Source organism: Nanorana parkeri, unplaced genomic scaffold, assembly GCF_000935625.1.
Source record: "Nanorana parkeri isolate BGI_ZX_2015 unplaced genomic scaffold, ASM93562v1 scaffold3848, whole genome shotgun sequence".
NCBI classification, from domain to species: domain Eukaryota; kingdom Metazoa; phylum Chordata; class Amphibia; order Anura; family Dicroglossidae; genus Nanorana; species Nanorana parkeri.
The window spans coordinates 15,183-28,733 of NW_017310116.1; the positions used below are offsets into that span (position 1 = coordinate 15,183).

The window sequence follows — 13,551 nt, forward strand, 5'->3', positions numbered from 1 at the left end:
TACATATAGAGAGAGGAGGAGAGGTGGGCAATCAGCAGCCTCTATTTGGCAGTGGGCGTGGCTTAGCTACAAAGTCAGAGGAAGTGAAACCGATTCAGAGAGGTGCATGGGAGGGGCTTCGATTCGATTGGCTAGTTCAGGAAATGTAGAGCATGTGACCTGCACGAGGCCCGGGAGGGGGCGGTCTCCGGGGAGTAAAGTCTCTTCTCTGCCTTTCCCTCCCAGGTGCTTCCTGGAGATCCTGCGGACGTACGAGAGGGCCCACAAGGTGACCTACGCCCACAGCAAGAAGATAGCTGCGCTGCTCAAGCAGTCCGCCACCAGGTGTGTCCCCGGCACCGCGCACTTCCTGTGTGTGGCCACAAGATGGCAGCAGAGCTCCGCTGACTCACTCAGCTTCCTTCTCAGTGACTGCGCTTTACTGATTCCCACATATAATGAAGTCTGAGAACGGACTCAACTGTCCTCGCTGAGCCACACACTCCTCCCCTACCCCAGTCATCAGTCTGCTGCAGGCAGGAGGAAGCATTTCCTCAGTCTCCCCTCCCCCCGTGATCAGTCTGCGGCAGGCAGGAGGAAGCATTTCCTCAGTCTCCCCTCCCCCCGTGATCAGTCTGCGGCAGGCAGGAGGAAGCATTTCCTCAGTCTCCCCTCCCCCCGTGATCAGTCTGCGGCAGGCAGGAGGAAGCATTTCCTCAGTCTCCCCTCCCCCCGTGATCAGTCTGCGGCAGGCAGGAGGAAGCATTTCCTCAGTCTCCCCTCCCCCCGTGATCAGTCTGCGGCAGGCAGGAGGAAGCATTTCCTCAGTCTCCCCTCCCCCCGTGATCAGTCTGCGGCAGGCAGGAGGAAGCATTTCCTCAGTCTCCCCTCCCCCCGTGATCAGTCTGCGGCAGGCAGGAGGAAGCATTTCCTCAGTCTCCCCTCCCCCCGTGATCAGTCTGCGGCAGGCAGGAGGAAGCATTTCCTCAGTCTCCCCTCCCCCCGTGATCAGTCTGCGGCAGGCAGGAGGAAGCATTTCCTCAGTCTCCCCTCCCCCCGTGATCAGTCTGCGGCAGGCAGGAGGAAGCATTTCCTCAGTCTCCCCTCCCCCCGTGATCAGTCTGCGGCAGGCAGGAGGAAGCATTTCCTCAGTCTCCCCTCCCCCCGTGATCAGTCTGCGGCAGGCAGGAGGAAGCATTTCCTCAGTCTCCCCTCCCCCCGTGATCAGTCTGCGGCAGGCAGGAGGAAGCATTTCCTCAGTCTCCCCTCCCCCCGTGATCAGTCTGCGGCAGGCAGGAGGAAGCATTTCCTCAGTCTCCCCTCCCCCCGTGATCAGTCTGCGGCAGGCAGGAGGAAGCATTTCCTCAGTCTCCCCTCCCCCCGTGATCAGTCTGCGGCAGGCAGGAGGAAGCATTTCCTCAGTCTCCCCTCCCCCCGTGATCAGTCTGCGGCAGGCAGGAGGAAGCATTTCCTCAGTCTCCCCTCCCCCCGTGATCAGTCTGCGGCAGGCAGGAGGAAGCATTTCCTCAGTCTCCCCTCCCCCCGTGATCAGTCTGCGGCAGGCAGGAGGAAGCATTTCCTCAGTCTCCCCTCCCCCAGGGATCAGACTGCAACATTGTATCCAGTCACAAGGTGAGAGGCTGCAGCAGGGGCTGATGTGTGTCAGACATTTGTGAACAGGTTCTGTGCGGGGGAAGAGTAATGCGCAGTCACTGTACAGACACATCCTACATGTCATTCTCATCCTCTCCGCAGTCTGCAGAAGACGGGTCACCTGTACATCCTGGGCTGGGGGACGCTGGGAGTGATGGCGATCATGGACGCGGCAGAGTGCGTGCCCGCCTTCCATGCAGGTACAGACCACCCCCCTTATTTGCATATTAGCCCCTCCCACTTTCAGTGATGAGGATTCTGGAATCAGAGATACATACCTGACATTTCTGGAATGTTCCGTGACGGGGGAGGAAGTGCCGGCGAGAGCTTCGTAAATACGTCTCCGGAGGGAAACCCAACAAACTCCTTCCTCCTACTTCATACATCGGGGCCCGGAGAGTGCGGGGGCCCCACCAGTGACCGGGGATCCTCAACTCTCTGCACGGACCCTGCAGATCCCCCTCCGAAAACTCTCCTCGTTCCTGATTGGTTCCCGTCCTCCCCTGGTCCGGCTTCATATCCATTCTGTTGTCATTGTGATCTGTGTTATCCGTGTGTGATCCCTGTGGGATCCCTGTGGGATCCCTGTGATCTGTGTGTGATCTGTGTTATCCGTGTGTGATCCGTGAGTGATCCATGTGTGATCCGTGTGTTATCCATGTGTGATCCGTGTGTGATCCGTGTGTGATCCATGCCATCTGTGTGTGATCCATGTGTTATCTGTGTGATCTGTATGTGATCCCAGTGTGATCCATGTGATCCCTGTGTGTGCTCCGTATGATTCCGTGTGATCTGTGTGTGATCCCTGTGATCTGTGTGTGATCTGTGTTATCCGTGTGTGATCTGTGTGTGCTCCGTATGATCCATGTGTGATCCCTGTGATCTGTGTGTGATCTGTGTTATCCGTGTGTGATCTGTGTGATCCGTATGTGATCCATGTGTGATCCGTGTGTTATCCATGTGTGATCTGTGTGATCCGTGTGTGATCCATGCCATCTGTGTGTGATCCATGTGTGATCCCTGTGTTATCTGTGTGATCTGTATGTGATCCCAGTGTGATCCATGTGATCCCTGTGTGTGCTCCGTATGATTCCGTGTGATCTGTGTGTGATCCCTGTGATCTGTGTGTGATCTGTGTTATCCGTGTGTGATCTGTGTGTGCTCCGTATGATCCATGTGTGATCCCTGTGATCTGTGTGTGATCTGTGTTATCCGTGTGTGATCTGTGTGATCCGTATGTGATCCATGTGTGATCCGTGTGTTATCCATGTGTGATCTGTGTGATCCGTGTGTGATCCATGCCATCTGTGTGTGATCCATGTGTGATCCCTGTGTTATCTGTGTGATCTGTATGTGATCCCAGTGTGATCCATGTGATCCCTGTGTGTGCTCCGTATGATTCCGTGTGATCTGTGTGTGCTCCGTGTGATCCATGCCATCTGTGTGTGATCCATGTGTGATCCCTGTGTTATCTGTGTGATCTGTATGTGATCCCAGTGTGATCCATGTGATCCCTGTGTGTGCTCCGTATGATTCCGTGTGATCCCTGTGTGATCTGTGTGTGCTCCGTGTGATCCATGTTGGATACATTGTAACATTTCTATTTCCCGCCATCGCTGCTCTGGAACACCGCAGAGTCAGACCACCGCACTCTGCCTGACCCTCCCCCGCTGGGGATGTACAATGATGGGCAGAAGCCCAAAATGACAAACAGAGCTGATAGAGGACAGCAGGGAGAACGGTTGCCCTCACACAGGTCTGACACTGCGGAGGACCATGATGGGGGGCTCTTCTCTGCTAGAGCTGACTGATCATACATACAGGAAGACAAAGGAGGGGTGCTTGGGGGAGGGGGATCATATATATAAGAAATACAGATATGAGTATTTGGCTGCACACGGATCGCACACGGATAGTCAGGGCGGAGGCCTCCATTGGGATATCCTGTCTTGGGTAAAGCCGCCATGCCAGTTGTGGGAGGCTGAGCCAATCAGGAGGACAGGTCGGGTCTCTTTCCAGCTTTGGCCCGAGGGAATTGTTGATCACCTCCTGATCCTTCTCCTGATCTTCCTCCTGATCCTCTTCCTGATCCTCTTCCTGATCCTTCTCCTGATCCTCCTCCTGATCCTTCTCCTGATCCTCCTCCTGATCCTCCTCCTGATCCTCCTCCTGATCCTTCTCCCGATCCTCCTCCCGATCCTCCTCCCGATCCTCCTCCTGATCCTCCTCCTGATCTTCCTCCTGATCTTCCTTCCTGATCCTTCTCCTGATCCTCCTCCCGATCCTCCTCCCGATCCTTCTCCTGATCCTCCTCCTGATCCTTCTCCTGATCCTCTTCTTGATCCTCCTCCTGATCCTCCCCCTGATCCTCCTCCTGAACTTCCTCCTGAACTTCCTCCTGATCCTTCTCCTGATCCTTCTCCTGATCCTTCTCCTGATCCTTCTCCTGATCCTCCTCCTGATCCTTCTCCTGATCCTCTTCTTGATCCTTCTCCTGATCCTCCTCCTGATCCTCCTCCTGGTCCTCCTCCTGATCCTTCTCCTGAACCTCCTCCTGATCCTTCTCCTGATCCTCCTCCTGATCCTTCTCCTGATCCTTCTCCTGATCCTCTTCTTGATCCTTCTCCTGATCCTCCTTCTGATCCTCCTCCTGATCCTTCTCCTGATCCTTCTCCTGATCCTTCTCCTGATCCTCCTCCTGGTCCTTCTCCTGATCCTCCTCCTGATCCTCCTCCTGATCCTCTTCCTGATCCTCCTCCTGATCCTCTTCCTGATCCTCCTCCTGATCCTCTTCCTGATCCTCCTCCTGATCCTCTTCCTGATCCTCCTCCTGATCCTCTTCCTGATCCTCCTCCTGATCCTCTTCCTGATCCTCCTCCTGATCCTCTTCCTGATCCTCCTCCTGATCCTCTTCCTGATCCTCCTCCTGATCCTCTTCCTGATCCTCCTCCTGATCCTCTTCCTGATCCTCCTCCTGATCCTCTTCCTGATCCTCCTCCTGATCCTCTTCCTGATCCTCCTCCTGATCCTCTTCCTGATCCTCCTCCTGATCCTCTTCCTGATCCTCCTCCTGATCCTCTTCCTGATCCTCCTCCTGATCCTCTTCCTGATCCTCCTCCTGATCCTCTTCCTGATCCTCCTCCTGATCCTCTTCCTGATCCTCCTCCTGATCCTCTTCCTGATCCTCCTCCTGATCCTCTTCCTGATCCTCCTCCTGATCCTCTTCCTGATCCTCCTCCTGATCCTCTTCCTGATCCTCCTCCTGATCCTCTTCCTGATCCTCCTCCTGATCCTCTTCCTGATCCTCCTCCTGATCCTCTTCCTGATCCTCCTCCTGATCCTCTTCCTGATCCTCCTCCTGATCCTCTTCCTGATCCTCCTCCTGATCCTCTTCCTGATCCTCCTCCTGATCCTCTTCCTGATCCTCCTCCTGATCCTCTTCCTGATCCTCCTCCTGATCCTCTTCCTGATCCTCCTCCTGATCCTCTTCCTGATCCTCCTCCTGATCCTCTTCCTGATCCTCCTCCTGATCCTCTTCCTGATCCTCCTCCTGATCCTCTTCCTGATCCTCCTCCTGATCCTCTTCCTGATCCTCCTCCTGATCCTCTTCCTGATCCTCCTCCTGATCCTCTTCCTGATCCTCCTCCTGATCCTCTTCCTGATCCTCCTCCTGATCCTCTTCCTGATCCTCCTCCTGATCCTCTTCCTGATCCTCCTCCTGATCCTCTTCCTGATCCTCCTCCTGATCCTCTTCCTGATCCTCCTCCTGATCCTCTTCCTGATCCTCCTCCTGATCCTCTTCCTGATCCTCCTCCTGATCCTCTTCCTGATCCTCCTCCTGATCCTCTTCCTGATCCTCCTCCTGATCCTCTTCCTGATCCTCCTCCTGATCCTCTTCCTGATCCTCCTCCTGATCCTCTTCCTGATCCTCCTCCTGATCCTCTTCCTGATCCTCCTCCTGATCCTCTTCCTGATCCTCCTCCTGATCCTCTTCCTGATCCTCCTCCTGATCCTCTTCCTGATCCTCCTCCTGATCCTCTTCCTGATCCTCCTCCTGATCCTCTTCCTGATCCTCCTCCTGATCCTCTTCCTGATCCTCCTCCTGATCCTCTTCCTGATCCTCCTCCTGATCCTCTTCCTGATCCTCCTCCTGATCCTCTTCCTGATCCTCCTCCTGATCCTCTTCCTGATCCTCCTCCTGATCCTCTTCCTGATCCTCCTCCTGATCCTCTTCCTGATCCTCCTCCTGATCCTCTTCCTGATCCTCCTCCTGATCCTCTTCCTGATCCTCCTCCTGATCCTCTTCCTGATCCTCCTCCTGATCCTCTTCCTGATCCTCCTCCTGATCCTCTTCCTGATCCTCCTCCTGATCCTCTTCCTGATCCTCCTCCTGATCCTCTTCCTGATCCTCCTCCTGATCCTCTTCCTGATCCTCCTCCTGATCCTCTTCCTGATCCTCCTCCTGATCCTCTTCCTGATCCTCCTCCTGATCCTCTTCCTGATCCTCCTCCTGATCCTCTTCCTGATCCTCCTCCTGATCCTCTTCCTGATCCTCCTCCTGATCCTCTTCCTGATCCTCCTCCTGATCCTCTTCCTGATCCTCCTCCTGATCCTCTTCCTGATCCTCCTCCTGATCCTCTTCCTGATCCTCCTCCTGATCCTCTTCCTGATCCTCCTCCTGATCCTCTTCCTGATCCTCCTCCTGATCCTCTTCCTGATCCTCCTCCTGATCCTCTTCCTGATCCTCCTCCTGATCCTCTTCCTGATCCTCCTCCTGATCCTCTTCCTGATCCTCCTCCTGATCCTCTTCCTGATCCTCCTCCTGATCCTCTTCCTGATCCTCCTCCTGATCCTCTTCCTGATCCTCCTCCTGATCCTCTTCCTGATCCTCCTCCTGATCCTCTTCCTGATCCTCCTCCTGATCCTCTTCCTGATCCTCCTCCTGATCCTCTTCCTGATCCTCCTCCTGATCCTCTTCCTGATCCTCCTCCTGATCCTCTTCCTGATCCTCCTCCTGATCCTCTTCCTGATCCTCCTCCTGATCCTCTTCCTGATCCTCCTCCTGATCCTCTTCCTGATCCTCCTCCTGATCCTCTTCCTGATCCTCCTCCTGATCCTCTTCCTGATCCTCCTCCTGATCCTCTTCCTGATCCTCCTCCTGATCCTCTTCCTGATCCTCCTCCTGATCCTCTTCCTGATCCTCCTCCTGATCCTCTTCCTGATCCTCCTCCTGATCCTCTTCCTGATCCTCCTCCTGATCCTCTTCCTGATCCTCCTCCTGATCCTCTTCCTGATCCTCCTCCTGATCCTCTTCCTGATCCTCCTCCTGATCCTCTTCCTGATCCTCCTCCTGATCCTCTTCCTGATCCTCCTCCTGATCCTCTTCCTGATCCTCCTCCTGATCCTCTTCCCGATCCTTCTCCTGATCCTTCTCCCGATCCTTCTCCCGATCCTTCTCTCGATCCTTCTCCCGATCCTACTCCCGATCCTCCTCCTGAGGCTCCTGCTGATCCTTCTCCTGATCCTTCTCGTGATCCTCATCTTGATCCTCCTCCTGATCCTCTTCTTGATCCTTCTCCTTATCCTCCTCCTGATCCATCACCCGATCCATCACCCGATCCTCCACCTGATCCTCCACCTGATCCTTCTCCTGATCCTCCTCCCGATCCTTCTCCCGATCCTCCTCCTTATCCTCCCCCTTCTCCTTATCCTCCTCCTGATCCTTCTCCCGATCCTCCACCTGATCCTTCTCCTGATCCTCCTCCTGATCTTTCTCCTTATCCTCCTCCTGATCCTCCTCCTGATCCTCCTCCCGATCCTTCTCCCGATCCATCCTCCGATCCTTCTCCCGATCCTCCTCCTGATCTTCCTCCTTATCCTCCTCCTGGTCCTCCTCCCGATCCTCCTCCTGATCACTTTCTTATATCTGTATATAGACAGTATATGGTGAGAAGGGACTAAAGGTAGAGCAGCCGCCTCATCTGAGCTGGAATACATGTTCCTGGGTTCTAATTCTCATTGATCACCAGTACAGGTGACCTGTTGGGTTAGAGGAGTAGGAGGAGATGGGCGCTCTTGGGGTGGGGTGACTCAGGTCTTCATAAGGGTTGAAGAAATCATTTTATAATGAGACGGTACAGTGTCTGCCCCTCGTGGGCCGGCCCTGCACTCTGATTGGTTCATTATCTGATTCATAGATCACACTGTAACAACATTGTAGCAATGTGACTTCTTTGCAGATTGGAGAGACGTGCGCGGCTTCATAAATGGAGGATATCAAACCATGGAGAACAAGGACGGGGACCTGAGCTCTCTGGTGAGTGGCCGACAGTCACGGGTAATAAACATGGAGCAACGCCCCCCCCCAAAGAAACTGCTGGATTGTAATGTCTCAACCTGACCAACCCTGTAGCTGCTCCTCAACACTCACCGACCCTCCAGTAGTGACCTCAAAGCCAACAACAGATCCTCTAACTACCTCTGTTGGCGGCCCTAGATTTTTCAGTAGCCACCTCCAGTTAGAATGGATCCTCTAAGTACCTCTGTTGGTGGCCCTCCCAATAGGAACTGGTCTTCAGGCTCCATGCGAGCAATCACAGATGCCTTTTTGAGCTGAGTAGTGATGTCTCCAGGCCATGCCCCATAAGCTCTCCTGGGCATAATTCCACTCCTCTGAAGATGCTCCAATAGGCGGCCATCTTCCTGGTTCTATAGGCCCTGACACAGAATGGCTTCTGGGAGCCCAGGCTCTGGCCCTAGGCAAAGACTGGACCTCTCTGCAGGTACACCCCCCTCACCCCCTAGCAGCAGGACTTGGAGGCAAGGAACCCCCGGACTCACATCCTCTCCAGGCAAAGACCCTTGTAGAAGGTCTCCACCAATATTTATTCTTCTCACTGACATGAACCCCTCAGTGTTGGGCCGGGGCAGAATAAATATGCATAACCCAATACATCTTCTTACGCTGAAGAACCTCCCTAGAACAAGGCAGGAACAATGTCCTCGGGCTTGGAGGACCAGTATTGAGTACAGATAACACAAATGGGACACTTCCGCTTACGGCGGGGTCCCTGCAAACACTTCCCGCACACAGAGAGCAGACAGATGGCCATGGTGGGGAATAGAACATTCAGCAGACAGAGATTGGAGCAAGGAGTTCATGGACCCCGACGGAGATGTAGGACCCAATAATCCCGACTCACCCAACATTGGATGTCAGCAGAACGGACAGTTAGATGGTGAAGATAAGGGCCACCTGAAAATGATATTTAATATTAATGGAGCCTTGTGGGCCAAGACCTTCTCGCCATCATTTCTATCTCATCAGTAGAACTTTAGAGACTTACAGGAAACGCTTTCACTCGTCTACCAGATGCAGAAATATCAGTTTTGGGTGAATATTCTCATTAGTTGCATCTCAAAATGTTAAAGGGACTTTCCTCCATTATACAAACCGTCACCTGAAGCTGAGCTCTGGTTTCCCATCCTGTGCACCTCCATATTGTCCTAGAGCTGTGATAGGTGGACTCGTCAGTCAGTAGGAGGGTGCAGGGAGGTCCTGAGCTCAGCTTCAGGAAGTGAAGTCGGAAGGGTATTACAGAGGGCATGTGATCCCTGAAGTCAGAGAAAAGTCCATATCTGGATACTTGTTCGGGGTGAGTGACGGACGGGATCCAGGCCACTACCATTCCCACAAGGAGCTCAGCAATGGAGTTGCCCATATTGCTCACGTGTGAGGGGAGCACTTCAACACCATCCTTCTTCTACTGAGACCAAAGGAGTTGTTTTGACGTGAGCACATGGGCGGGAGGGTGGTAGGGTGTCCCCCCTCATGTGCCCCCCCCTCACTAGATGTCCCCAGGGCACAGAGCACTTCTAATGCAATGTTTCTGTTGTCCACAGGGAGCCGAATTTGCTGTCTCCCATGAAGACTTTGTGAAGAGCGTCCTCCCCTCCCTATCCGAGATGGACACCGTCCTCTTCCTCTTCACCATTGATGGTGAGTGAATATACCCACCAGAAGTACGGATTCATCTCTGTGTTCTGCATTGAGATCATCTCTCCGTTGGGTATAGAAACCATTTATGTGTTGAGTCCGCAGAACATCTCTGCGTTGGGTATAGAGACCATCTCTGTGTTGGGTATAGAGACCACCTCTGCGTTGAGTATAGAGACCATCTCTGCGTTGGGTATGGAGACCATCTCTGTGTTGGTTACGGAGACCACCTCGGCGTTGAGTATAGAGACCATCTCTGCGTTGGGTATAGAGACCATCTCTGCGTTGGGTATATAGACCATCTCTGCGTTGGGTATAGAGACCACCTCTGTGTTGGGTATATAGAACATCTCTGTGTTGGGTATAGAGACCACCTCTGTGTTGGGTATAGAGACCGTCTCTGTGTTGGGTATAGAGACCACCTCTGTGTTGGGTATATAGAACATCTCTGTGTTGGGTATAGAGACCACCTCTGTGTTGGGTATATAGAACATCTCTGCGTTGGGTATGGAGACCACCTCGGCGTTGAGTATAGAGACCATCTCTGTGTTGGGTATAGAGACCACCTCTGTGTTGGGTATAGAGACCGTCTCTGCGTTGGGCATGGAGACCATCTCTGCGTTGGGTATGGAGACCGTCTCTGCATTGGGTATGGAGACCATCTCTGGAAGGTCTGACTCTGGAGGCCCCATTCCTTGTTCACACTGCAAAACCAGCTGCACTACCTAAAAAACGCAGCACTTCCTTATTGGTCAGCGACATTCCAGGAGGCGGAGTCAGTTAAGTTGGGATCTCCTCTTGTATTGGGTAGTTAGTGTGTGGCAGGCAGAGGGAGAACCAAAGCTTCTTGTAAATGGCAGTCAGCGCCAGTGGAGTGACGGATCCAAGCAATTCTGGGACAAGTGCCCTTAGCACCCAAGGGATAAGAGCCCCACCTTGGGGTGTAAACTACCTACGCAGTATAGGTGGCAGATCCTCCCCTTTTTTGCACCCCTCTTATTGAAGCACCCAAAGCAGTCGCCTCTTCTGCCTACCCCTTGGCCCAGCCCTGGATCCACGGCCTATACCACATTACAAAGGAGCAGGTTGGTTGGCCGAAGGATGTTCCCTGAGGGTCGGCACCGAAGTGTGTGAGTTCAGTTTAGGGAACCCAACAGCTAAGCACGTGGGGTGGGTCAAATGAGTATCAGATGCTAAAAAAAAATCTGTATTTCATACATAAGACCCTCCCTCTGGGTACCGCCCACTGATGGCCTCTTACTATCTCTTGGCATCCACCAACCCAAAGCCAACAACATGAGCTATGTACAGCGCCAATCATCTATCAATGCGCTAATCGGAGATGAGGGGAGGGTCAGCAGGCCAGGGAGCGGGTGCCGTGGTTGGAGATCTAACCCTCCTCTCTACGTAATGGGGTTCTCTGTGACCACGCCCATCATAGGGTATATATTGAAGGCACCTTGAGACCTCCCTCGAGGATCAGACCCACCCCACTGTCACCTAAACATTCACATAGAGGAAGGAACTCAGGGGCAGCTCCAGTCTCGGCGTATCTAACAGGGACAAGGTCCTGTAGCTCCTCCTTCCTTGCCTTAGGGAACACTGACAGCAACATATTTCAGGCACCCACAGACAAGGGATGTTGGGGGTTCTGGGGGCACATTGGTTCCAGCATTGGCTCAGTACCCCGCCCCTCCATCTTGTGGAGTAAGAGCTCTGATGTCTCTGCTCTCTTGCAGATGAGGTCAGCGAGGTGGAGAAGCTGGTGGAGCTGGTGAAGGAGAAGACATCGAACATCCACGCCGTCTCCCACTCCATAGCGGGACAATACCTGCCGGTGAGTGAGCCGCGCCGTTCCCCAATCCTCCGCCCTCTTCTACTGCCGTTCCATTGGGTTACCTGCCAGCAGCTGCCTCAGCTTGGATCCAGTACATAGCACAGCTCAGTGATTGTGCTTCACTGGTCCTACACCCTCCACATGGATAATTCATCTGACCTCAGCAGCCGTTCAGTAGGAGTGCTGACTGTACTGCTTGATGAACACATCTGTATGTGAAACACAAAACCCCCCACATGTCTGTTACCTCCTCTTCCATCTTCTTACTCCTCTCTTCTTAAAATTCACCGTCACCCTTTTATTTCCATCAGAATTCCACCAAAAAGATCATCCCGAACATCATCAGTATCATGTGGCCCATCCTGTTCCTGGAGTACGAGGGAGCCTTCATCCAGGTACACCTCCTCAGCCAATCAGCATTGTCTCTCATGTGATCAGTCAATGGGGTGGTGTCATGTGATCGTTCAGAGCCAATGTAGTGAATGCTGGTGGTGTGATGACATCATCCAAAGGGTGGTGCGTCGCTGATGATGTCACAGCTCTTCTATTGCTCTGCGTATGTAGTAGGATTTTTTTTTTCCTTCCGTTCCCCAACAGAAGTTTCAGAGGGAGCTGAGCAGTAAGTGGATCCTGAACACGGTGACCACCGGGGCCCATGTCCTGAAGGGCCAAATATACCGAAACTTCCCGGTGGACTTCAGAATCAGTAATTCCAAACTCTTTCACCGAGCAATCTCCATCCTACAGGTGAGTGTAGCAGCTCCGCCCCCAGGGTACCCCTCATTTATATCGTCCAACCCCATAACGTGGACCTCCGTCATCCACAGCGACTGACAGGACACTCCCAGAGCCGGTGCACTGAGGCCCTTCTCCAGGCCGTCCACGGAGAACCGGTCCTGAGTGAGCAGACCAAGAACACCGACATCTCCAGACATGTGGGCGTGGCTTCATCGAAGGACAAGGCAAGTGACCTGAGTGACCACTGGTCCGGGAATGTGACCAGCACCTACTCCGGGAACCAGTATACCAGCTACACAGATTTCCAGTATAGTTATGCTTCACTGAGCTCCAGTGGAAGGAAGGTTCAAGGAAGGAAGGGTGGCCGGGGCGGGTTCTCATTGGAAGATTCCGTAGGTGTCATCCATAAAGAGTTCCAAAACAGATAGGTGTCACCTTCATGGTGGACCACCAGTGGAAGGAAAGGTCACCTGAGTGAGGGGGGCTCTGGTGGGAGGTGGTGACACCCATACAGAGTTAAAAAACAGATAGGTGTCACCTTCATGGACCACCGGTGGTAGGAAAGGTCACCTACGGGGGCTTCCAATGGCAGATAGGTGTCACCTTCATGGACCACCAGTGGAAGGAAAGGTCACCTACGGGGGCTTCCAATGGCAGATAGGTGTCACCTTCCTAGATCTGTAGCGGAAGAGAAGATCACCTGAGTGAGGGGGGCTCTGGTGGGAGGTGGTGACACCCATACAGAGTTAAAAAACAGATAGGTGTCACCTTCAGAGATCTTCAATGGAAGGAAAGGTCACCTACGGGGGCTTCCAATGGCAGATGGATGTCACCCTACAGAGTTCCAAAACAGAGGTGTCACCTTCCTAGATCTCCGGGAGTGTTGCAGTGGAAAATGGGTGTCACCCATACAGAGTCCCGGTAGAAGATCGGCGTCTACACCACGGGGCTCTGCACCGCAAAACAGTGGGCATGGCCTATTGTTTTCATGCGTTGAGGTGCATTACAGGCTATTCATTTTGAATGGCCTGTAGGGAGCAACCCATCTCAGTCCCTCTATGTATGAATGGGCCGGCATTCTAAATCAGCATAGGCCCGCTGCTGGGATCTAGCTCTGACTCAGCCAGGGACTCTGCAGAGAGACCACTGCTTCCACACAGAGAACAAACAAAGGCACATTGGAGGCAAACAACGGCACGCAGGTGGCACAGGGGTACACTTGGAGATATGCTGGAGACACTGAAGGTCACAAGGGGCAGAGGTCTTGGAGAAGGTGGGAATACATGGGGGGGGGGGGGGGGGGGGGGGTCAAAAAAACGCGGGGGGGGGGAGGAAAAAAAAAAAAAAA

General features: G+C 53.4%; 1 protein-coding gene across 1 annotated transcript in view; it reads left to right on the top strand.

The window, feature by feature from the left end:
• Positions 1-13,551, top strand: part of GCKR (glucokinase regulator) — a 19,922-nt gene that overhangs the window by 5,906 nt on the left and 465 nt on the right. Inside the window, exons 11-18 of the mRNA XM_018575375.1 lie at positions 226-324; positions 1,735-1,832; positions 7,872-7,948; positions 9,535-9,631; positions 11,368-11,465; positions 11,777-11,860; positions 12,063-12,212; positions 12,293-12,427. Of these exons, the coding sequence (XP_018430877.1) occupies positions 226-324; positions 1,735-1,832; positions 7,872-7,948; positions 9,535-9,631; positions 11,368-11,465; positions 11,777-11,860; positions 12,063-12,212; positions 12,293-12,427 (838 nt within the window). The remainder of the gene's footprint in view (positions 1-225; positions 325-1,734; positions 1,833-7,871; positions 7,949-9,534; positions 9,632-11,367; positions 11,466-11,776; positions 11,861-12,062; positions 12,213-12,292; positions 12,428-13,551) is intronic.